General features: G+C 40.0%; 1 protein-coding gene across 1 annotated transcript in view; it reads left to right on the top strand.

Annotated features, from left to right (window-relative positions):
- The first annotated feature begins 315 nt into the window (after positions 1-315).
- The window catches only part of LOC104377320 (netrin-4), a 49,451-nt gene continuing 25,516 nt past the window's right edge, over positions 316-24,250 (top strand). The window contains exons 1-3 of the mRNA XM_009984097.2: positions 316-382; positions 7,206-7,747; positions 19,837-20,100. Coding sequence (XP_009982399.2) covers positions 316-382; positions 7,206-7,747; positions 19,837-20,100 — 873 coding nt within the window. The remainder of the gene's footprint in view (positions 383-7,205; positions 7,748-19,836; positions 20,101-24,250) is intronic.

Below are 24,250 nucleotides of genomic sequence, written 5' to 3'. Positions count from 1 at the left end.
AACGTCCTCGGCCCGCTGCATGGAGAGGGGTAAAGGCACCGAAAACCCTTGTTATTTATTTATTTATCGGAAGCAATGTACGGGTGACACCCAGAAGGCATCTGAGCCCTGAAAAAAAACCCAAACAACAAAACAAACCCACCTCTGGACCTAAACGCGAACAAGAAGAATGAGACAGCAGCCTTGACCCCTACACTGACAGGAGGGTGAGCAGAAAGAAAGAAAGAAAATACAGAAAAGCCATGCAAGCACCAAACCTGTAGATTACTGCAGCTCTTTTTTGCTTCACTGAGGACAGATACTTTACTGACAGCCATGCAGCATAAAGGCATCATGCTGATTGTGTTCTTGGAATATTTTATTTCTGGCCACGGGGAAGAAGGTAAGCAAAATAAATGAATATTGCCATTTGGAAAAAAAAAAAAATCTTAAGTTTAGCAAAGGGAAAGGGAATAGAAATCAGATCTGTTTGTTAAAAAATTTATGCCAACATTTTTATTTTAGATTGGATTTTTACAAGGAATCTGAGTTAGTCAATATATAAAATATATTGTATTGCATATAATAATATGCTTCTTATTCCCTGCAATACACAGCTTTATAGCTCAGTCTCCTCCCAAACACTTATAATAGAGTGTACAGTTTCATACTTCCTTAAAAGAAAGGAGTGTGTTATTTTTTGAATGAAAGAAAGTAAGAGAGAAAGAAAGAGGTAGATGGATTGAGATATGCTGGATATTTGTTTTGAGGATGAAACACTGCCTTTCTAGGCAGGACAAGAGCAAAATGACAACATCCTTGGACAGCATCACTGCAGGAATCTGAATTATTCTCTGTTAACTGCATCAGTAAAAGTCAGAGTCACTGTTTAAGAATTACTATTTATCCAAGACAGTCCATTTATTCAGTGTATTTCCTGACTTAACAGTCACTGGACGAGATTAAATTAGCATTAGAGAAAAAATGGATTAGACAGAAAGAGAAGTTGATTAGTTGTGTGTATATATGTAGGTGTTCAAATAAGCAAATACAGGAATGATACAGCTGTAATAGTATTTAAATAAGGTCCTAAAAATACATGGATTATGATGGAGACAAATTCCTTCAGAGAAAGGAAGCAAAGCGTTAGATTTTTTTTCTTCCTACTGTCGTTCAGTACATCTTTAAGTTTAAAAAGGATGAATTAGAAAGATCAGATCAGAAAAATAAAAATAATTATTGATAAAACAACAACACATCCTTGGTGACTTTTCCTTGGGATCTCTACTTCCGTAGAGGAAAGCATATCAGTGGTTTAAATTTCACCTGTGTGCTCAGAGCATTAGGACAGGAACAACACTCTTCATGCAGTGATTTGAAAGTGATTGAAGTGTTCAGCTACCCTGCAAGCTCCAGAAAAGTCAAAGGCAGATCAGGTGGCTTCAGCTCAGATTATTCCCTAGCTACAAACTTTTTGATAACACAGACATCTGATTTTCATAACTGCAAGAGATATTTTCTTAAAAACTGCAAATGACTCATAAATTTACAATCCTGTCATATTATCCAGTGACTCATTTGAGAAAAAGTCTGTCTATCTACATAACAGGGAATGAGTGGAGGGATGACATGTACCTTAGTCCTCTTAGTGTCTTATCTTGGGCGTTCACTAGTTTCCCAGGCAAGGACACTCCGTATAGGGTACATATGTTGACAGCACAGAAAGGTTAGAGAGACATCTTGTAAAGTTGCTCATACTGATGTGGAAAGCAGCCGGTTATAACCTAGTCTAAATTTGCTCTGCATCCAATCCACAAAGTGAAAATGAATCTTCAAAGAAATGCAGCCCACAGCTGACTGCTTGAAAAGTGAATTTAAGGGGAAGGAGTGTGTTCTGCACGGAGATGAACACACTCAGAATAATGGTGTAGGACATAGTGAATAAGAGCAAAATAATTGGATATTGAAGGTGATGACACTAAGGATTCAATGTCACTTTAAATAAATACACACTGCTCGGTCAAAAGGTTGCACAAACCACCAGCCTGTGAAAGCACAAGGATTATCTGCTCATTTTTAATGCTTTTTTTTTTTTTTTTTTCCCCAAAGCAATATAAAAATCTTGAATTAACATTGAATCTTTACAGGTCCTGTTACAGGCAGGGTCAGTACTGCTTTGACTAAGGTTGGCTGGACAGTGCTTAGCCCATCTGTGTAAAAGGATTTGGAAGTGCCAGACTTTTCCTGAGCAGAGAGGTGTAGGTGTACAGGGAAGTATGTTTTTGACATACTTTATTAGCCTATACAGTAAACTCTCTTTTCAGCCCTATAGTTGATCTGGTCTGAAGTGAAACAAATCAATGGGGCAGTTGTGTGGGGAGTACATGAAGTAGAACATTTGTGGAGAGTACAATATTTGCCTTCTGCCATCTCTTGGCAGAGAAGGCACTCCGGATTGTCAAGATTGGCTCCTTAGATCTTTAAACATAATGCCAAGGGAAAAAAATAACATTAGTGGTTAGGCTGGAGGAGTCATCTGGGTTGTATATTGTGAGACGTGACACTTGGGTGATCCTTCTTCTGGTCTTATGCAGGTGGAGGGCCTTATTCTCCTCAAATAATCTCAGCAGTGGTCTGAAAACTCTTGCAGATTGGCACAGTTAACGGGACTGACAACATCTTGGACTCTTGCTTCAGTCCCGGCCAGCCCAGATCTCCCCCGATGAGCATCGCCCGGGGAGCAGCGCCCAGGCCAGCTCTCCTCCCGGTGGCGGCCCTCCAAAAGGGGGCGTGGTGTGGTCAAAAATGGCCATTTCTAGCACCAAGCTCAACTGCAGGACCTGCTTATCAGCAGGGTTTGGTGTCCTCTGGTCTGGGGTTATTCAGTTCATCTGTAAATGAAGCTGTAGGTGTTGGAGTCCATCATCGCTCCAGAAGGGATGCGAGCAGGCAGGCTGCAACTGGCCACAATGGAAGAGAGCCCAGATCTGGGATCTTACTTTTCTGTCCATGCCTCAGGTCATGGAGGCAGCTTGGTCTCATAGTATATTCAGAACTTTACCTCTGAGTGAAAGCTGTCTCATTAGCTCCAGTTATCAGGGCTATTTAAGTGCAGAAATACAGCAGGATACTCATAAATGAATGAAGACTTCCCAAACTTACTGCATGTTGGCCCCAAACGAACCAAAGGGTTGTGTAGCACTTCTGTTGTAACCAGCATTAAGAGATGAAGTTCTAGGTCTGATTAAGAAAAACTTGAGTATCTTGTGCCCCCAGGGTGGTTAGTTTTAAAAGAACATTTAAAAGTTTTTGGTTATTAAGAAAACACATATACAGGTATAGAACAAGTGAAATCCGGGTTGGACATGCATGATCAAACTGTTCCATCAAAAACATAGCAGAAGATGCCCAAAGGTTTTAGTGTGTATGTGTTGCTCAAAACTGTGAAATTTGCCCTCCTGACTCACTATAGGAGACTTGAACACACAAAATCATAAATTTTCATATGGAAAAGAAATGAAAATTCCAATTCAAATCGTTCAGAAAATATTAGGCATCTTTCCAGTCACATCAGCAGGCTTTGACTGAGTTGCCATATGACCTTTCTTCTGTCAGGTATCCAATGGAGGGTGAAAAAAAATCGAACCTGTTTTAAGTTCATGTCTGCAATGTTCTGTTGCATTACAAGGCTCTGAAGTAAGAGATCTCTGTTTGAAATGATGTCCCAGGAATATCAATAGTATGACCTCCTTTGAACTGTATGATTCTCTAATCATCAGATAACACTATTGTTATAACACGTGCCAGGCATGTGCCATTGACCTACCACTTTGTGGCACAGCTCTGAGGGACCACAAAACAAACAAATAAATTAATCATACTGTTTATGGAGCCCAGTCATCCTCCATGGAGTAAAAGCTAATCAACTTCATAATAACATGCAGTGTCCATGCGCAATCAAACTCTTTAGTTCTTTATGAATTATTCAATGAGTCCTCCTGGCAGTTGGGGTAAGTTGTCTGCCTGGCTGTTGTTTCTCTTCTCCTCTCACTGTCCAGATTCAACATTTCATGTTGTTTCCAGAGAATCAGTGAGTGATGGACAGGCTGCGCTATCCTTGTGGTCAAGCAAAGTTCTGCCAATTGATTTCTTTAAATGAAAAGCTTTTAATCGACTGCAGATTTTGTTTTCCAATCTCTCTCCTTCTCTCAAACTCTCTTCTGCTAATTTGCACTTTGTTCTTCTCCCATTTTCCTAATGACACAGCAGTTCAGACAGGAACTGTTTATTGATGTTGCTGCATTAGCAGGCAGAGCAGATAAACCTTCTTGTGACTGCTGTTCAGGAGAACAACCATGTTTTTCTTCCTTTTCCAGATTCAAATAAAAACAACTGAAAAACTCAATACAAGACTAACAGCCCATTTATGGGAAATACAAAAAGCAGATATTCCCTTTAAAAATGTTTTCTTTTTTACTTTCTCACATTCTTGTCTGCAAAGCTTCCCCTGTGTGACTCCTTAAATTTAGAACTCCAGCATCCCATTTCCTCTCTGAAAGCTTCAGTGGTGTGATCCATCAATAAAGATGGACTTTCTTTTAATTACATGGTATATTTATCCATAATCCAATAGCATTTGTAACATGGATCCATTCTTAATCATAACTAAGTAACCTGACTCTTAGCCGGAGCTACTGCTTGTTCAAAGCCCAGTTGTAAGACCAGTCCCGCTTACATTCTCTGGAGGCAAAGATGACACATTTCTGCAGCACTGAGCAAAATCAGTTAATATCCAATCTAAACAGAAATTGCTGTGCTTTCCTTATTTCCAGTAATTTTTACCAAACAGGATCAGATAATGTGGACATCTAAATGCCACTTGCAAAGACATTCTTGAGGCATGCAGTTGCAGCTCATTATATATTTTGCTGACCTGCAAGGACAGAGTATCTTTATTTCAAGAATTCTGCATGACTCAGTGAAATTCATCCTCCAGAGCAGAAAAAAATTTGGAATTTCAGATGCTCTGAAAAAAGAAGGAAGCTCTAAACAGCTTTTGTGGAAACACGAGCCATTTCTCAGGACAAAAAGACTCAGAGAAATTGCAAGGAACTTCCCAGAGAAAAATCTCTGAAGCTTCTGGTGTTCCCCTGTAACTGTACTAGGCTCAGATGGAATAAGAAGTTCATAATCAGAAAGAAAATACATTGAAATGGTCATCAAGCAGTCAGGATGATGTGAGGGCTTGGTGGAGGATCTCCGGTAGTGCTAAGAATCATGTGCTCAGTTGAGGCTGGGGAGCAAAGAACAGAACCGATAGGGCCAAACATCCTCATCTTCTTTCCTCTCCCGCTGACTTCTGCAACTCCTCCTTTCATGTCTGTGCTGGCACAGGGAGTGGTGGTGGGACTGAAGAGGGGCAGTTTTCATTCATTTGATCCGAGGACTATTAGGTGCACAGGTAATTCAGGCACTACTGCTCTCTAAGCTCTGTCAGTTTCCTAGGACTTCATTGGGATCTGAAAAAAAATCTTAGCCAGCCCATTCCAGCCACAGGTGGAAGATCACCTCCACCAAGAGGAAACCTACTGTGTCTCCAGATGCCCTCCTCTTTCCTTGAGGCTGCAGCTTAAAATGCCTGCAAGGCAAACACACATTAAGTCCAAGTTCCTTTGAAGGTGGCTTCCACCTGTTTCTAACAGTCGTCAAGAGCATTTTTTGGATGATCTGCATCCTTGCTATCTGAAGTTTAAGACTACTTTATGCTGTAAGTAAGCTAAAATGGCACATACCATTGGTCAATGGGACTCAATAGACATACAGGAACTTCTTTTTGTGTCCTAATCTTGGGAAGCAAAATGCAGGAGATGTTTTCCAAGCCAATGTCCATCAGTGACCTTTCTCTGCTGACCTGTGCAGAAACATCACTAAGGAACTAAGGACAGAAGCAACACAGAAGCAGAACTGCATGCTGGACACATTTTTTCACCTTAAACATTCCTTTTGGAAAGAGGGACGTCAGTTTCACTCAACTACATTTATAATTTGAATATTTTTATAAGATGAAATCAGATAAAAATCAAGACTTAACTTGGTTTCAAAACCAATTTTTCCTGAGGAAAGGCTGAGTATAAACCAAGTAGGGATTTTAAAATTTGACCCAGAATGTTGAACTAATAGCTGACCTTTGAACTGCTCCTAGATTACTGAGGGTTTACGGTCATCCTATGTTTCATTGGAAGAGTCATTTCCTGTAGGACTTACATCCAGTCATCTGACTTGTGACCTCTTGGATTAGATTTATGACCTTGCAAGGTCAGTCTTTAACTCCTTCTAGACTGCTAAGTTGCAAAGAGGACATTGAGTGTCATTAGAAAAGCAGTTCTCTCCAGTATGGCAATAAGGTTTTGGGATTAACCTTTAATTTCAGCATCACAAAACATTACTGATTTCCAAACATTATTAAGACTTTGTAGTTATCCTCACCTTTTCCTAATTTAGAAATTAGTAGATATATACATTGAAGACACCAAAACTTTTGCCAATATTTGCAAACTCGGCAAACAGAATACAGTCGCCTACCTCCATGTCAAGGTATTTAAACAAAAGAGAAATTTGATTTTCAGCTCTGCTAAGTATCAACAACTCCAGATGATCTCAATAGGAGCAGTAGAAACTCAGTACCCCTCAAAATTATGCCAGTAACACATAACTGTAGAAATACATGATCTCTATGTGTTTGTATGTGTAATTAGTGTCTGTAATTCTCTGGGCAGGAAATATCTATTTTCTTAATGTATCTACAGCATATAGTACAGTTTGAATTTGCTTTCTGGCAACAATGGAAATAAATGCATTGAATAGAGTCAGCCCTCAGACACAGAGCTTTACTAGAGTGAAAATACGACAACACAGGTTTCGGTGGTTAAACATAAAATTCAATAGACCGATGAAACTGTGTTTTCGACAGAAATCAAAGCTAAGTGCCATAAGCATGAATTTTCTAAAGACCTCAGTTTCTGAATTAGGCACTGAAAATAAGGACTCAGTTTATTGAGAAACTCCCTCTCAACTTTGTGTGAAAAGATGAAGTAGCTCTCCTTAGAAGGAATCCTCTTGGATGTCAATCCCCAGATGAGGACTTCAAACACTTTCACGATCACCTGTGTTACAGCCTGAGAACTATTTGAGAAATTCTACTTGTGTTTCTTTTGTCTGTCTTTCAGATCCCATGAGGCTACGAGCCTTCCGCTGCAATGGCCGTTCTTGCAACCCTCCGGTGGGAAACCTTGCAACAGGGAGGACACCAGTCACTCTCACCACGTGTGGTCAGAACAGCACAGAACTGTACTGCTTCTACCCAGACCAGAATCTCCTCCATCAGGTCTCGCATGGCTGTGGGCAGCCTCGCTGCACCAAATGCAATGCCAACCAGCCTGATAACTCCCATCTCCCTGCTGACATGACAGATGATTTCTTTGCAAACCCCATCTCCTGGTGGCAGTCTGCCCAAGGGGTACACAGGGAAGAAATCAGACTGGACTTTGAAACAGAATTCTACCTAACCCATGTCATTGCTGTGTTCAAGTCACCTCGACCAGCTGCGATGGTGTTGGAAAGATCCCAGGACTATGGGCAGACTTGGAGGCCCTACAAGTATTTCTCTGTCAACTGTACAGCGACTTTCGGGCTCCAGGATGATCTCATTGAGGAAGGCTCCATGTGCACTTCCAGGTACTCAGATGCAGTGCCCTGCACCAGAGGAGAGGTAAGCAATAACTGAGGTTTGGACTAAGTTTAATGTCAAATGGCTGAAGATTGGCTGAAAATCTGAGTATGTGCTCAAAGAGATACTGTGCATAAATTAAGAAAGGCAGCTTATCCCCAAAGGCTTTGTGTTAAGAAAATAAAGGAGAAGAGAAATTAAATATCAATAAAAATGAGTAGAAATGCTTTAACAAATTTCTTTACGAGAGATACACAGGATAGGATTAGCGTTGCCTAATTTTACATTGCAGATGCCAATAACTGAACTAGAATTCCAACAAAATAGACATAGGGAGATACACATTTGTAGAGTCTGATTTATCCGAACTGTTTTCCTACTTTAGGATGACATGAACTGCACAGTTTTTCTTTTTCTTCTCCATATAAAAACTCCTAGATGACTGGATGACTTTTAAATACATCCTTCTCCTAAGGAAGGCCACCAGATTTATCAGGCACCATTTGCCTTTAGTGAAGCCATGCTGGTTGTCACCAATCACTTCCTTATTTTCCATCTGCATTAGCATAGTTTCCAGGAGGATCTGCTTCATGATCTTGCTAAGCACAGAGGTGAGATTGATTGGCCTGTAGTTCCCCGGGTCTTCCTTTTTTCCCTTTTTAGGGGCTATACCTGAGACAGGGAAACAGCATTAAGGAGAGACAGTTCATCTTTGTGCAACAGGCTGGGAAACACCTCTGCATATTAGAAATCTGGAGCAGATCATCTGACTACTATACTGTCTTGTTCCCGCAGTAGTAATTCTGCTGGTCAGTCATGACGATGCATTTAAGAGAAATACATCCAAATGCCTTCTGTAGTGAGATTACAATTTGCCACGTCGATACAGAATCTAGGCAACTAATACAATTTTCCACTCTTGAGTGCCTTCCAATCAAAAATCTGGAAGTACTTTGCAAGATCCATTTAATGATCTTCAGCACACACTTAAGGGTCCTGCTGCCATTTCACCAGTGGGGAAAGAGCAGCACAGAAAGGTGAAGTGCTTTGTGGTAGAACAGGACAATTCTAGTTGAATAAGGAACAGAATACAGGGTCTGAGGCAAAGCCTTGGCCTTAAATGCAAAACAGCTCTTCCTTCTCTAGTACATTATCCCCTGTTGCCCAGCACTATGTTGGCTTTTGTGCTTACTTGACCTCAGAGAATATCATTAAGACCATGTGTTGCTGCTACAACAAATCTGAGAAGTGGATGGCAGAAAATCAAATAATACAACATTCGTCCAACACAAGCCTTTGTGATTAAAAGTGTCAAAATGATTCTGTCAACTCGAGCAGCAACTACACTGAAATGAGTATGTGTACGCTTAATCAATCTACGCTGTGGTAGTAGATGTTAGAAAACAATAGTAATAGTAAGAATGGCTGTATACTTACAGGTCATACCCTTGCAGATCCCAAATACTTTCATGAACCGTTACATGAATTGAATACACACAGAGGTCACTTCCTCCATGGGATGGAGAACTGAAGCTTTAAAGCGGCACACAGGAATCTGCATGGCAACTTAACAGAGAACAAGACAAATACTGTTTCACAGCACATCATTAACCCAAAAGGATTCTGAAGTCCTGGACAGACTTTACAGAGACTTCTTAACCAATTCATGAAATGCCACTATGGCAAGGGTGCAAAAGCATCAGGCTTATCAGGTCAGCAATATGACATAGCACATTCTTTTGTGAATGAAAATAAAGGAAGGCACAGTATAGTTATTTAAAGTGATACCTGATCAGATTTGCCTGAGTGACGCTGCTACTCTTCCTACAAATCTCACAGCTTTGTCCAGGCATCTCAGAACTGCTCTTTTACACCTTATTTTAAAGATGTCACAAATGTCACCAGGGGACCCCGTGTACTGACTCACAACTGACTTGGAAGTAAGCTGATTGAATCCCAGCACTACTTTCTGCAGTGTTCTCTCCTCCTTTTTCACCTCCACTCTGACCTATCCAATTACTGGTTCTGGCTAAGCCTTGGATTGCAGAGGAGCTCACATCACAAGCTGACATTTCGGAAATGATCAAAATCGTTCCAACTTAAACGCTAATTAAGGCTCTGAGATAAATGCCAGTTTTCTCTACTGAGGGGGTTGAAGTCATTTCCGCTGCATGACACTCAGGTTTTTCTTGGGTGTTGTCCTATTCACTCGGAGAAGAGACACAAATTCCTTTTTAAAATAGCACAAAAGACATCAAAAAAAAAGAGATAGCTTACTAAGAACACTTAGGTTTAAAACCCATGTGGGACACATTGTGAAACAAGATTTCAGGTCAACTGGCATCCAGAACTGTGAATGTAGGTGTGAAAGGAGAAGGTGGTAGAGCTGCAGTAATTTACATGCATCTGTAAACTGAGATGCACCTCCCTGAGTCAGCACACTCCAGTGGTCCTCCAAGACCACCGAAAGAGGCTTTTCCTGGGAGCGTGACAGGAAACTTGGCAGAAAAGAAACTTTTTGGAGATTAGAATGGAAACAAAAGACATTTGCGTGAATGATGTGACAATGTCACAACAGAACATAATGTATCACTAAGTTGAGGTGTATCCCTTGTCTCTTGTAGATGATCCCTTATCTTTCACCTCTGACAGGGTCACACATCTCCATTCTAACTCAGGTAAGGTACAACTTACACAGAAGGTGTCATGCACTGGGGAACAAGTCCTGTAGAAATGCAAGGAGATGACTTCCTGATGTCTCTTTTGCAATTTTCTTTTACTCCAGCATTTACTAAATCCTTTACTCCTGTTCAGATCCAGAGTACTGCAGCTAGAATCATTCTGTCTGAGATCCTAGGTTCCCCCAACTTAATTCTTCTAGCAATAAACTTGCTCTAATTATGATTTCTGGTCTAGGAGGCAGAGCAATTTATTCACTGCCAATTGCTCACATCATTTGCTTCATATGAAACATCATAAAATCAACACCTAACTTTCTACATTTATAAACACTTCTCCATGAAAATGCTCTACTAGCACGTCTTAAGTCCTGACTGGCCTCTTAAGTAACCTGTGTTTTGCCTGTTGAAATTATATATTAAATGGGAAACAAGTGCTTCCAGTCTTTATGCTATTCCTAAGGTAGAATATTCTCAACTATTCTTAAGGAAGGATAGTCATTGCTATGCTCATCAGCTTCAGTACACCAACATCCAACACATCATGACCTAAAACCAACTCCACCTTTTTAAGGTTTGTTCATCTACTGTAAGTGCATCTACAAGCAATGCTTGCATGGAGGCTTAGGCATCAACTGAGAGCTTTTTTACCCACTTGTCCATCCATCTGTTTTTCTAATTTAAAAACATTGTACTATCTAGTCATGGAGCCTAAAATGGGCCTTCGGGTTAGCTAACGGAAATCAAAATTCTGGCCAAAAAAAAAAGGAGAAATTACCACAACGTTGCATCAGACATTAGCGTGACTTAGAGTTCAAACATCATATGGGAGAAACAGGGACCAAAATATTCCAACCTGCATCCTGACAGCACGTGCACTCAAGGATCTGAGAGATTAAGTGCACTTTTTTAATAAACTGGCATATCAAGAAATGAAAACAAATGTTCTCCTCCTTCGAAGATGATGTTTGTGTGAAAGGAAGACATTAGTATGCAAAGCAGGGTGGAACACTGACCTGTTTATAACCACCAAACCCAAAAGGAGACCCTTCCCCTATTGGGTCTAGCTGGTGGAACGGAGTTTTGAATCAAAGGCTGGTTCATTTATGTGAGTGTCTGTGTGACAGATGACACCAATGAAGTGTGATATAATAAACCCATTACTGGAATTCACTGGGGGCTGGAAGAATTGTGTATGCCTGAATTAAGTAACTGGTTTCTATGGCAACGTGTTAAGTGTGCCTTGTGCAGAAGACCTGTTCATTCTCCGTTTTGTATCCTGTGGTGACCTCTTTAGGGACAGAAGTCCCCAGCAGTGCCTTTTGTCAAAGATGAGTGGACTTGCTTTGTAGCTAAGAGACTTTTAATCGCTCTTCTAAACACACTCTGTGAATGCCAGATCAAGACATGTTGTGATGGGATGCAGTTCTGTCTGCTTCAAAAGCCACCAGGTTGTTCAGAGAGAAGACATACTCAACCCTATGGAAGGTCTTTTCCTCTGCACTGACGCTGAAGGCCTCTGCTGCCTTTCTCCATCTACAGGGACTCCCTGAGCAACAGTTATGGCAGAGGGTGACCACCTGCACACAGGCACCAAACCAGGCCAGGGACAGGGCTCTGTGTGGAATGTACGTGATTCTGTTCCAAGGACCTACGTTTTTGCTGTCATTTCTCAGGCTTTTGCTATATTCATGCCAAACCTTTTGATAAACAAAGGAGGAGTCCGGTACACACACATAGCTCATTAAGTGGCAACATCAATAATTCAAGAGGTCAGCACTGAGGCTTCAGTGGCTTCTTAAAGGTCTGATCTCATACGGCAGTGGAGTCACTGAAAAGCAACATGCTCAGCACATCACAAGGTTGAATTCCTAGCAGCTAAGATGCAAGGGCAGGGTCTTGCACTGCAGTGAATTGTCCAACAGTCATAGAGACTGGCCTCTCAAAGTTGCATGATGCTCAGGTTATTCCGACTTCCAGCCGGAAAGGATTCCAGGAGGGATTAGTCACTAGTGAAGGTAAATGCCTGAATGTTATGACTAGGGCCGTCTGTTCAGCATTTCGTTTAACTTGAACTGTAGAGGAGACAGAATGCAGAGGCAAGTTGAGAGGAAGCAGTTAACACCAGCAGTGTAAACAAGCAGATAGCACTGCCAGGGCCTGCTTCCCTGGAGGAAGAATTAAGGGGCTCAAGAATTTGTCTCTGACGGCAATTCCAACTGACAGACCAGTCCAGCATTCCTATCTCTGACAAGTGAACTTCGGGAGGGCACCAAGTGTCCTACTCTGATCTGGTTTGTAATGAGCCGTTTGAGAGACATTTGGAACCTTATAGACCAGCCAGAAAGACACAATGTTTTTTTAAAACATTGCTTCTGCATTTCCTGAACATACAAGACAATAGATATAAAATGAATTTTTCTTCTCACCCTGTTTTATAAAACCTTAGTGGAGTTGCAGCCGTGATGTTTTTTTTTTCAAGTTTCAACTGCGAAAAAATTCTTGTCTGAAATACTATGAATCTTAGAGAGTTATTGTTGTAATTTTCAAACTCCAGGCAAAAGAACACTTAACAGTTCTACAGTTGTCCACACATCCCTGTCATGGTGAGACTATACACTTAGCTAAGCCTGTCCATGTGTAAGATTTCAGACAAGACCTAGAGATATAAGTGGCTCCACTTATAAGAAATGGATGCTCTCCCAAGAGAATACAGCTTGGTTGACATTGGTTGACACTGACGTTGATGGGTTGTTTTAACTTCCCCTGACAATTCAGCAGACAGGGTGACATGAGTCTCCTTGTTCTCAATCCAGTTCCCAGTTGGGCTGCCTGCATCACAGAACATCTCGTGCTGCCCTTTGCCATTTCAGAGCAAGTATCATTCCTCATAATGAAAAAGAACACTGCACTTTGTGGGAGCATGGAAATGTTCTCACATCCCCACGTAAAGTGTGCTATGTAGAATGGAAGGAATTTCGTCCAAGCAAGCTGAAGGTTTTTGTGCCAAATAGTTTAGATTTTGTACTCCAACTGCATTACCTGGCTTGATAGAAGATACTGCTTGCCCTGCAAACCTTGCCTTTCTACACAGATGTAGAGATTTACATCTGCAAGTAACCTGAACCTACAGAATACATTTTGTTTGAGGAAGAGAAAAAGTCCACATGGCTCTTCAGATTTGTCTGCCTCTAACTTCAATTGTGCAGTCTTTTCCTATCATCATAGTGGCAGCAATGCCTAAATATTAATATTAATGCACGCTGACTGGATTACCGGAATAACCTCAAAGCAAATGCAAATTGAAGGGACATTGACCCTTTCTGTTTGGAAAACACAGAATGAATTCAAGATGCCACTGTCTTGGTAGCAGCTGAGTTTACATAGATTAGAGAAATGTAAAAAAATCAAATGCACCATTATGTCTTTAACAAACTATCATAGTCTATACCGGCTTCTAAGTTTTATTCTCCAGAAGGACAGAAAAGCAGTGGATCTTGACTAAAAAATACTATTGCATGAATTGTCAGAATGAGCTTTCTAACAGCTAAGAGAATAGCTAGATTTTCTTTGTGCTCCGAACAGTATTTCAAAACAAGAAAAAGACTACTTCTTAGTAAAGACTATCATACTACAAGATGGAAAATTTAATTTTAGTCAACGGGCTCCATCAAATAAATCAGAGGATATTTGCCACTGGGTAGGAAAAAACATGACAACTGCTTACTATTCCTTTAAGAACAAAATCAACTCACACAAAAATCCCTTAATGAAGAGGATTTAGGACTGATGAGAGTTTTTATTGCAGCTTCCTTCTGATGGGCCTAGTATAAGCATACAGACATTTCTGATCTCATTAACCTGATTGTGTGCAACGTGATCAACATAGCTTAAGGATGATTTGTAATATCAAATTCTTGTTCTGCACAAGGATCTTCTTTTGTAGAAGGCCATGCATTGGCACTGCCCTCCATTTATGACTCATATTCCTTGACCGTAGGCTATGAGCTTGCAAGGGGGAACCTTTGCTGCGTCCACATCTTTTCTGACTAATACTGGCTGGAAGATCAGGTTAAGAAAACAGAATTATCTGCATCAAGAATGGAGAAGCAAAATATATGGCAAGAAATCAAAAATCTGAGACACTGTCTCTGGAATGAAGATGATCTCTTGATTGGTGATAAAACATCACCCCATATGTAGCTGTGCCAACTTGTGTGCAGCAAAACCAATCCTCTAACAGCGGCTACCTTTTTTAGCTTTGTGCACTTACAGCATTCTCCAACCTTCCTTGCTCTTCGAAAGGTCAGGAGAGGACAGGGTAGTGACCATCTTTTTGAGGCGCAGCTGATTGACTTTTGAAAATGAGAATGACAAATATGCGCTTGATAGCAGATATGCAGATAAGCATGAATGTCCTACTCAGCATTCGGCTCCAGTGTCAGCTCCTGATTATAAGGGAAACTCAGGATCTAGGATGTGTTTCCACAAAGGGTTGAGACTATAGAGGTGCTGAATACCCTCAACTTCCACCCAATTCAATGGAAGTGGAAAGATTTCTAGACTGTCCCTTAGCAGACTTAATCACCATCAGATTTTCTTCTGCAGCTGTGCGTATGCTACTTTTACGAGAGCTGCACACTGATGTTTAGAGAAATGACTGGGAGATTTCAGAGCAGTCTGTTACAGCAAAAAAAGAATAGAGCTTCCACAGAGCTTCATACCAGGTAGAGATTTAATTAGATGAAAAATAGTTTTACAGTAAACAACATAGGAAGCTCTTTTCAGAGCTTGCATTTACTTACAAGAACACACTTCTTTTTCATTATGATCTCTTCATGTCTTTTACATGAATATAATGGAAAACTGCAAATTTGCACAGTATCACTGAGAAATGAGAAACTAATCATATTTCTGCCTTTTGGTAAAAGGCAGAAGTCAAATGTCTATCTGCATAGGAGGAATCTGCTTCATAGGCTTCAGAAACACAAACCTTGTGAACTAAAGAAAAAGTAACAAATAACACAGTGAAAAGATGGAATGTCTTTTCCCACAGCTGATGACTCTAGGAGTTCACTAATACTTAGATCCATTTCTAGTCTAATCTTTAAAACATTTATGCAGAAATGGTTGAGAGCCAAACTCTTCTCTTTCACTAATACTACCACTACTACTACTACTACTACTACTACTACTACTACTACTACTATAACTACTACTTATTATTATTATTGCATGTATTGAACATCCATCTCTAGGTATTCTCAGAGAATTTTACAGATATAAATTTATTAATCTTCTTCCTGTTCCATGAAGTACTTGAAAATCTGTATCCTATTTTTAAAAAGAGTAAGCAGGACATAAAACAGACTTTTCCTATTCCTACTGAATTCACTGGCAATCCAGAACAGTGTAAGGTTTAGGTTACTTGCAGAATACTATACTGAACAATTGCGCTGGGGCTTTGAACAAATAGTCACATTTCCAACTCTGTATTTTGGTCACAGTGACATCTCTTCCTTTTTTACAGAAATAAAATTCTTCCCTGTACCATATAAAATTATCAACCCATATATACAACCACCACAAATCTGTCTCCTAATTTAGGATTCATTTTTTCTTAGGGAACCATAAACCCAAATAGATTCTTTCAAAATATAATCACATGGGTTTAGTACAGAAAAAAGTTTAGTGGTTTGGTTTTGGGACTTTTTAAGGTAAATTATGCATTTATGGAAAAATAATTCAGGGCATGTAAGGTGAGATATCAGATCTGTTTTAAAAATTCATCCCACTCTACAATTATTTGAATCTATACACATAGTAGACTAATAAGTATAACCTATAGTTTGCAACATATTGCTCTTGACAGTAGGGCAACACATAATGTTAAGGAAGATCTAATGACTGGCACTTTAATGTGAGAAGAAACATCCAATGTAATATTAAAAATGAGCCAAGAGATGGTGATTTTGTTATACTCTTCTTTGTGCTCAAGGGTTTTAACCACCAATATTTCAAGGAGAATGTGTTCTCCAGAAAGGAAGAGAGAGAAAAATTCCATTTTCCAGTCTTATGCATATATGAAATAATGCTGCTAAACTAATAAATATGGAATAAAACTGTATTGCCTCTGTGCAAAATGCAGCTCACCTAAACCTACTTATATTGGCACAATGTATCTGCTTCGACTGCTGATACAAAACGTTGTTTAAGTAAGTCCTCAATATCTTTGATTTTTACAAAGTTAAGGAAGGCTAATTCCTTAGAGGTTGTTGAATTCAAGAATATATAAATGCCACTCTCAAAAGACTTCACTAGTGTTATGTCACCCAAATCAGATCTTTAGCACTTAACAAGTCTTGCCTTGGGAGAGACAAGGACAAACAAATCCAATCTCACCACTGAGCTTATTCCAGACAGAAATGTGTCATGAATTAATCATATAAGCAAACTCATGTACCTCAACTGGAATGGAAAACTGTTTTTTCTTAAAAGGATGCCACAATCCCTATGGGACATCCAAGCTATTAACATCTCTACTCACAAATAATGTTCAGAGTTGTAAGGGGATATGGAAAATGCCAAAGCAAGTCCCCTCAAGAGATGCAAGGCCAGAAATGAAAATATTTGCACAACAATAAACCCACAGGGAACCCAATCTTTTTCCAAGCTGTCAAGCAAAGAAACAAAAAACAATACAGCTTCGTGAAAGCAAATGGCCCTATGCTGAGAGAAGAGCACCCAACAGCTGTTCTTCTGCCTAAAGAACTCAGGGCTATCTGGATGCCAATTAAGACATGGGGAGGATGGATAATTGATTGGAAATCCCAAAACATTAATCCACCTCTTTAAACTTATGATACTGTATACAGAATAGATTTCTAGTAGTACAATACAATACACAAGATTTCCTTCCCAGTTAGCAGAGCACAATGAAAGACTGTTGTCATCAAGCACAAGTATAATGCCAGAGACACAGAGGAAAAAGAAACATTTTGGCCATTACTTAGTCATTTCTTTCAAAGAGGCCCAGTAAAAACTCTTGTTCTTCCTCTCTGTCTCCTGTTAGGAGATCCACAGCGTTCACAACTGAAATCTCTGAGGCACAGACAGAGACATTAAGACACTTGCCCCACCTTGTATAAGGATGTCATTGGCAGGACCAGCACAGATTTTGCGGAAGCTAATGACATATTGATTACCTTCTCTCAGATGTCTTGTCCTGGAGCAAAGTACCTCTAGCATTTATGTTCTCAAGCCAGTGAACCGATAGGTATCATCTGGAGACCTATCCTGAAAGGAGATTTTTGCTAAGTGTACATACACTTTTGCTAAGTGTATGTATTAGAGAAGCCATAGACAAGAAAGTCAAGTGTGAGAATAGAGCTTATAAAAACCAGTAACTGAACAGACTGCTTTACCCTTGGTTCCTCTGTTTTATGTCAATTTAAAACAGTTTCATAAGGACTTTTAACCATTAATATCCCAGTAGTTAGTTTTTAACCATGAGATCTAGTTTTTGAGATCTCTGAGCTTAGCAGGCTCTGCAGAACAATTCCATCCAGTTCACTGCCTTGGTCTTAGATTAAGTGACCATGTGGGAGAAAGATGTGTGTGTCTGTACATGACCAGGTGCTCAGGACTCTGAGAAACCACTCCACCTCTGTGTGTTCCACAGGGCACTGGGAAGAAGGAGAGAGGGTTCACAAAACTGGTTTCCATTAAAATGACCAGACCATCCTGCTTTAGGGGAACTGGACAGAGGAGATTTGGTCTTTGCCCTGTGAATCCATCAGTAAGGGGAATACTGGGCACCTGGACAAAACAGAATGACCCATTTGCTTATGGTTCCATTGACTAGGGGAATGTAGACATTGGGGTGGAAACGCCTGGGCTATTTTGTCATGGATTCATTGCTCAGGGGAATGTAGGCACCTGCATTGCACAGCCTGGGCAATCTGCCCATAGATCTATCAAACAAGGAAATATGGACACCTCTGATCTCACCAAACAGGGCTGTTTGCAGCTTTGGAAATAGCTGACAGTATAAAAGAAGGGAATTAAAAGAAAAATGAGAAATGTACCAGTGTCTTTGCTGTGGTACTGCCAGGTGTAGTTCTGTGCGAAGCCTGGCAGCTGATCCCGTTAGTTTAAGGGGGTTTGTCTCCCCATGTGCCATCAACATGCAGCAGAACTATCTTCCAGACATGTACCACAAGATCTCCTATGGCTTCTGCAAGTATAAAAGAGTAGAAGTATTTTACATGAGGCAAATATTTAAATTGGTCAGTTCACTAGAAAGAAAGAAAAAGTAAAAGAGAGAGAAAGAGGGAATCCCTATCAAAACAAAGTTTTCACTCTGCTAACGGAGTTAGTCAGACAGAGTTGTCACCACTTATAAAGCAGGGCTAAAGAACCTCAAGGGCACGTCCCTCTGCTATGATGGAAAAACTCAACCAGAGGAGAAAACAGCTCTCAAATTGGAGTTAGCATATCCATGGAGGACATCTAAGCCTGGGAACAAACACAATCAGCTCTCTAGTTCACTGGCTCAGACTGTGGTGCAGCCCTCCATTGTCAACCTCTCCCCAAAGGCAACAGAAACAAACACACCCTGAGAGATACAGAAGGGTAGAGCAGTGCATTAGCTAAAATATGACGTCCCTTTAGTCACTGTTAAACACCAAATTAGAACTGTGATACTCAAAATCAAACTGTTACTGCTATGAAGAACTATCAAGCAGCATAAAAGCTGGGATAAAAGGGTGACAAAGTGCCTTTGGTCCTGCGAGCTCACTGGTGTAGCTAACTTCTCTTCGCCTAATGAATAAACCGGCTGGCTTTGTTTGAAGACAGGGTTCTCTCAATGCTGACTCACCCTAAGCCAAGCTGTGTTTTCTAGCACATAGTTCAAATGACCAAGCCAAAAATATGATCACAGTTTCCATTTCTTTCATAGATCCTCTCAGTGCCTTAGTTTACCTGACTCTAGAACTCACGCTAAAGCCATGTTCCTAAAATGCTTTGAGACATTTGGATGGCATTAATACTGCATTTATGCCAATAAACCTTGGATTTCTCTGAGTGACACTTGTCACTTGGCTCAGAAACACAAGGAAGTAACCAGCACTTGACAAATTACCCCATATTGTCTGAACCGCAAGAAGTGACTGGGCTCAGTAACCCCAGGGAGAGATGTCTAAACTAAGGCATTTCCTGTATCTCCTCTGAGATGGGATGAAAGCAGGTACACAGTCACTTGCTGTGGCTTGGCCAGCTGGTGGTAACTCAGCTGCAATGTTCTGGGATCAGTCATGGCCCCACAAATGCTTATGCAGAGTTTTCTATATAGGAACTATTACTTTTTCCTGAACATCCTGAACATTGGGATATTTGCTGTGTATGCAGAGTCCTATATCTATTCTTGGATGTTTATCTTCTGTCTCTCAGGTGATTTACCGTGCCTTAAGTCCGGCTAACAAGATCGAAGACCCCTATAGTCCTGAGGCTCAAGATCTCCTGAAACTCACCAACCTCCGCCTGCTTTTGTTAAAAAGACAGGAATGTCCATGCCATGCTTCGGGATCGGTAGAGAAACCTCAGAGATTTGCCCACTATGCTATTTATGACCTGATCATCCGGGGAAGCTGCTTTTGCAATGGGCATGCAGAGGAATGTGAACTTGCCAACAGAACGGGAGTCATGGAGAACGTGGTGAGTTCTAGGCATTCACTAACTTACTAGACTTGTTACCTGCTTGTGCTTTCTCAGACGAACTGTATATTTTGTGCATGATCCTGTCTAAGCCTCCTTAAGCCTACCTAAAGACAGGCAGCACCGTCAACTCACATTAATGAAACTTAAACCACTCTGGGAAGAGATTTCCTATAACCCTTGCTGCAGTTCCATGTGTATTAATTGCATTGCTAGAGATGGGTCCTTCTAAAAACTCTGTACCTCAAAATACTTACAAATTGTGAAGGGGTTTTCTAAGTGGAACAGAGTTCCAACTCCAAATATAGTGAATGAAATCTCCTACCTATATGCCTACACAGAACTGAACTAATCTCTTTGATGCAAAGACCCCCCTTACAGAATGTCAGCATCAGATCTTGTTCTGAGTTCATTAGCAGTTCTGTCATACGTAGGGTTTCAGCCTTCTGTGGTTTTGCTACTTTCACTACATAGACAGCAGCGTTCAGGATGCAAAAACAATTTCCACTACTCCCCTCTTTTACCCATTCAGCTTAAAATAAGTTAGAATATTTTTTTAAAAAGCCAAATCTTGTAGGAAGATTATTCTATAGTACTATGACTAGTACTATGACTAGCCCCTCCCTGTTCAGTCTTTTATCTGCATTTGACCCTGGATGTGCAGAAGATGTGAATTGTGTTTGTATGCATACTCAGAAGTTGAGATTCAGGCAGAATGGTTGCTGTCTCCTTTTTGATTTAACTGCAAGTATTATATAGAAGAACTGTAATAACAATCACAGGGAAATGATGCTAACCCAATATCCAGGTGCATCTAAACACATCACAGACAGAATTCAAGCCTCTTTTAAACTAGTCAATGGCTCCACTGGTTCCAGAAGGCTGTCTGACTCTGTAATGGGTTTTGAAAACCAAAATAACCCTTAGAACTTTAGTCCCTGGTGCACTCTGACATAATTGACTCAAGAAATACATCCTCATTTAATTTCCATCGCTTTAGATATATGGTACACTTGACATTTTGGTTTATTTTCTTCTGGAACGTGTATTCATTGTCTTCCTTTCAACTTTTCTAGGTTCAAAGGTAGATACTGTAAAACAATTAGGACTGTATGAGTTTCACAATTTTTGCAAAATCATTTCTGAATCAGTTTCATCTATGGTATAAATCTAAGGTTCAGCTACAGTATTCTAGCATTAGGTGATATTATCAGACTCAGTTAACTACAAATATAGACTCGCTTAATACATAACTGAGTGGAGAAAAGCTGTTTAAAGAGTGCATCCTCCCTATTGCAAACTGTTAAATACACACATAGTGAAACCAAAAGATAAATAACATGCTAAATGAATACAGCTGGTAGAAGAATAAACACTGCCCATCAGAAAAGAAAAACACAATATTGTGTATATTACTGGCACAACCATTGTAAACTATGACTGGATATTTTTTTTCCCACTAGTCACAAGGGAATATAATCTTTTTGTGCCATCAATGACTTCATGGGGCAGAAGGTGAAATAGTTTTGATGAAATACACTTCATGAGTGACTCATGTCCCAGGAGACAAGAGGATGGATGCATCCCACCATTTGCACAGGCACAGATATTAGCAAGTCTTTGCCTAAGCAGGGATTCAAATGCAGCAGTGAGAAAAGTGAGAAAAGCCTTCCAGAGCTTTAACTACCTCTGGAATCCTAGATGAGGGTTGGAAAAGACCTTAAGTGAGCTGGCTGGAGTCCTCACATAAAGGTATGATCAAGCATATCTAAGCCATTCACTACTGAATGCTTGTTGAACTAGTTTCTGAAAATCTCTGATGAAGGAGATTCAATAGCAACCCTCAGTACTTGTTTCCATTTTAACTTTTTGAAAGCTTTTCTTTAGTGCCCACCTAAGTAATCTCTTCTGCAAATTAAGGTGATTCCTTCTTGTCCCCACTCCCCCAATGATCATGGAGAGTGGTTGATCCTCATTCTGCAGATATGATTGGAAGGTTCTTGCTGTATCCTTACTTAGTTTTTGTGGTTTTTTTTTTTTCTGACCAGAGAAGTGTGAAACCTTATGTGGTCAAAATTTAAAATTTTACTCTCAAGTCACACAAGTCTGGAGTAAAGATAATGATGTTATTTTGCTCCTCTTTTCTGTGCTTTAGTCTACACCCTAGCTCTTTCTCAAATATGCTGGTTCCTGGATCTTTTTACATCTTATCTAGTACTTATGAATGATGATATTGTAGTGATGAAGGGAGAGTTCACTTATGCACAGATCTCAGGATTTGGTTTACATAGCTAGCATGAAGGAGTTTATATAAGTGTACAATTTTGCATCTTACTGTATGGTAATCTCCTTGCTTACATGCAGAAGGAAAAGGCCTTAATTTTTGAGTGGTGAACACCAATGATACATTTCATATCAGTCAAATTATATTGCAAGAAAAATCTTTGTCATCTTTCAATTTCTTGGTAGAGGCAGGCAAGATGGTCTACTTTCAGTCACATGGTGACTAAAACAGGACAAGGGAAAGAAGTGTTGGAAGCAAACTCTAACAATATCCAGAAATAATCTGATTCATTCCACTGGTTGCATCTAATATTTCATGAACACATAGGCAGAACAAGTCTCAAGACACACAAGTTTTTAATGTGGCCAGTGTGGGTGATATCACAGCATGAAGGCAGAGCACCTTCGTGTTTCCTGGGCTGCTGTCAAGTAATTAAATAAAATGCTGGAAAAATACAGACCTCCACAGAAAGGTTTAAGTAATAGGAGTTTCAGTCTCTAAGAGTTTAGAGTCCTCATACAATGTATTTATTTTCTGTAGCTAACAAAACCAAAAGCGAGTCCCCGTAAAAAATAACTGTAATTGTTTGCCATGGGATAGGCCCAAAACCTGAGATCATTCTACGTTTAGGGGCTTGGAAGAGACATAATTGTGCTAACTCGTAAGTTTGCTCTTCTTAATCTTGAAAGAAATGTGTTCCATTTGTAATACTTCTAATACTGCTAGACTGATACTATAAGGAGGCTAGATAACGGAGAAAATTAAAGCAAATTTGTTGACGCTTTTGAGCCAACACTTTTCAATGCTATTTTGGAGAGACTAGATGATCTATGACTACTAGATGATCTGTCAATGATCAGTTTATCTGTGAATCTGCCAGTTCAGTCATGACAACCCGTTCAGCTTCCAGCTTCTCCGCTGAGGCTGCCAATAAGAAATGCAGCTCTATGAGAAGTAATGTCACAGACGCCACAGTGTCATAGAAATGAATGGATACAAGAAAATTGCAAATTGTAAACCCAGTCTCCAAATGGTACATCATTCCTCAGAGCTTGAAATCCTAGATAGTTTCGTGCATATTCTCTCTGGTCCTAACTAATATGTGAAAATACTGAGTTACAGCGAGGTTCAAAGTAGACTTCCATAGGATCTGATTGAAATCTTTGACTTCTTATTTTGGCAGCAAACCAGTAATAATTACTCATTTAATGTGGCTTTTTTTTGAACAAGCCATGCACCCACCTCAACACAATTTATTTAGACCACACTTCCCTTACTGACTACTAAGAATATCATGTCAGACAGGAGAAAAACTTTGAGAAATGAAGATGTGAGCTATAAACAATAAGCAAGAAACTTCTAGACAAACAAATCTTGAATTTGGGATTTGTTGCTATTGACAGTAATGTTTTCTTGTTTCCTATTTCCTTTCCTCAGACCAAAATAAAAGAGACACGGAGATGTCATACCCAACTTAAATAGCTTCTTACAATAGCTAAGGACAAAATTCTCCTTTCTGAATTTCACGGCCTGTATTATTCAAACTCTTACAAGTAGCTCCTTTGTCAGTGAGGGAAATTATTGAGATTGTATTTTGCTGCAGAAACTACAGAGAAGCATTTTCTTTTAAATGAAGGGCATTAATATGCCATTATAAGGGAAACAACTGCCAGGACCTGGCCACCTGAATACACCTAGTCTTCTTCTACCATTGGATGCAATTGAACAGGTATTGCTGTTACAAGATGTACAAAGTTATATGTTGCTCTGCAGTAAATTATTTCTTTATTAAGCTCCAACAAAGTTAGTAAGAGCTGTCAGGTTTAGGATCTGCTTTGGTGACACATTTTAGCTGAATCCAGGGGT

The sequence above is a fragment of the Tauraco erythrolophus genome, chromosome 12, assembly GCF_009769465.1.
Source record: "Tauraco erythrolophus isolate bTauEry1 chromosome 12, bTauEry1.pri, whole genome shotgun sequence".
NCBI lineage: Eukaryota > Metazoa > Chordata > Aves > Musophagiformes > Musophagidae > Tauraco > Tauraco erythrolophus.
Note: the sequence above shows the minus strand (reverse complement) of the source record. Positions and strands in the feature narration are given on the sequence as shown.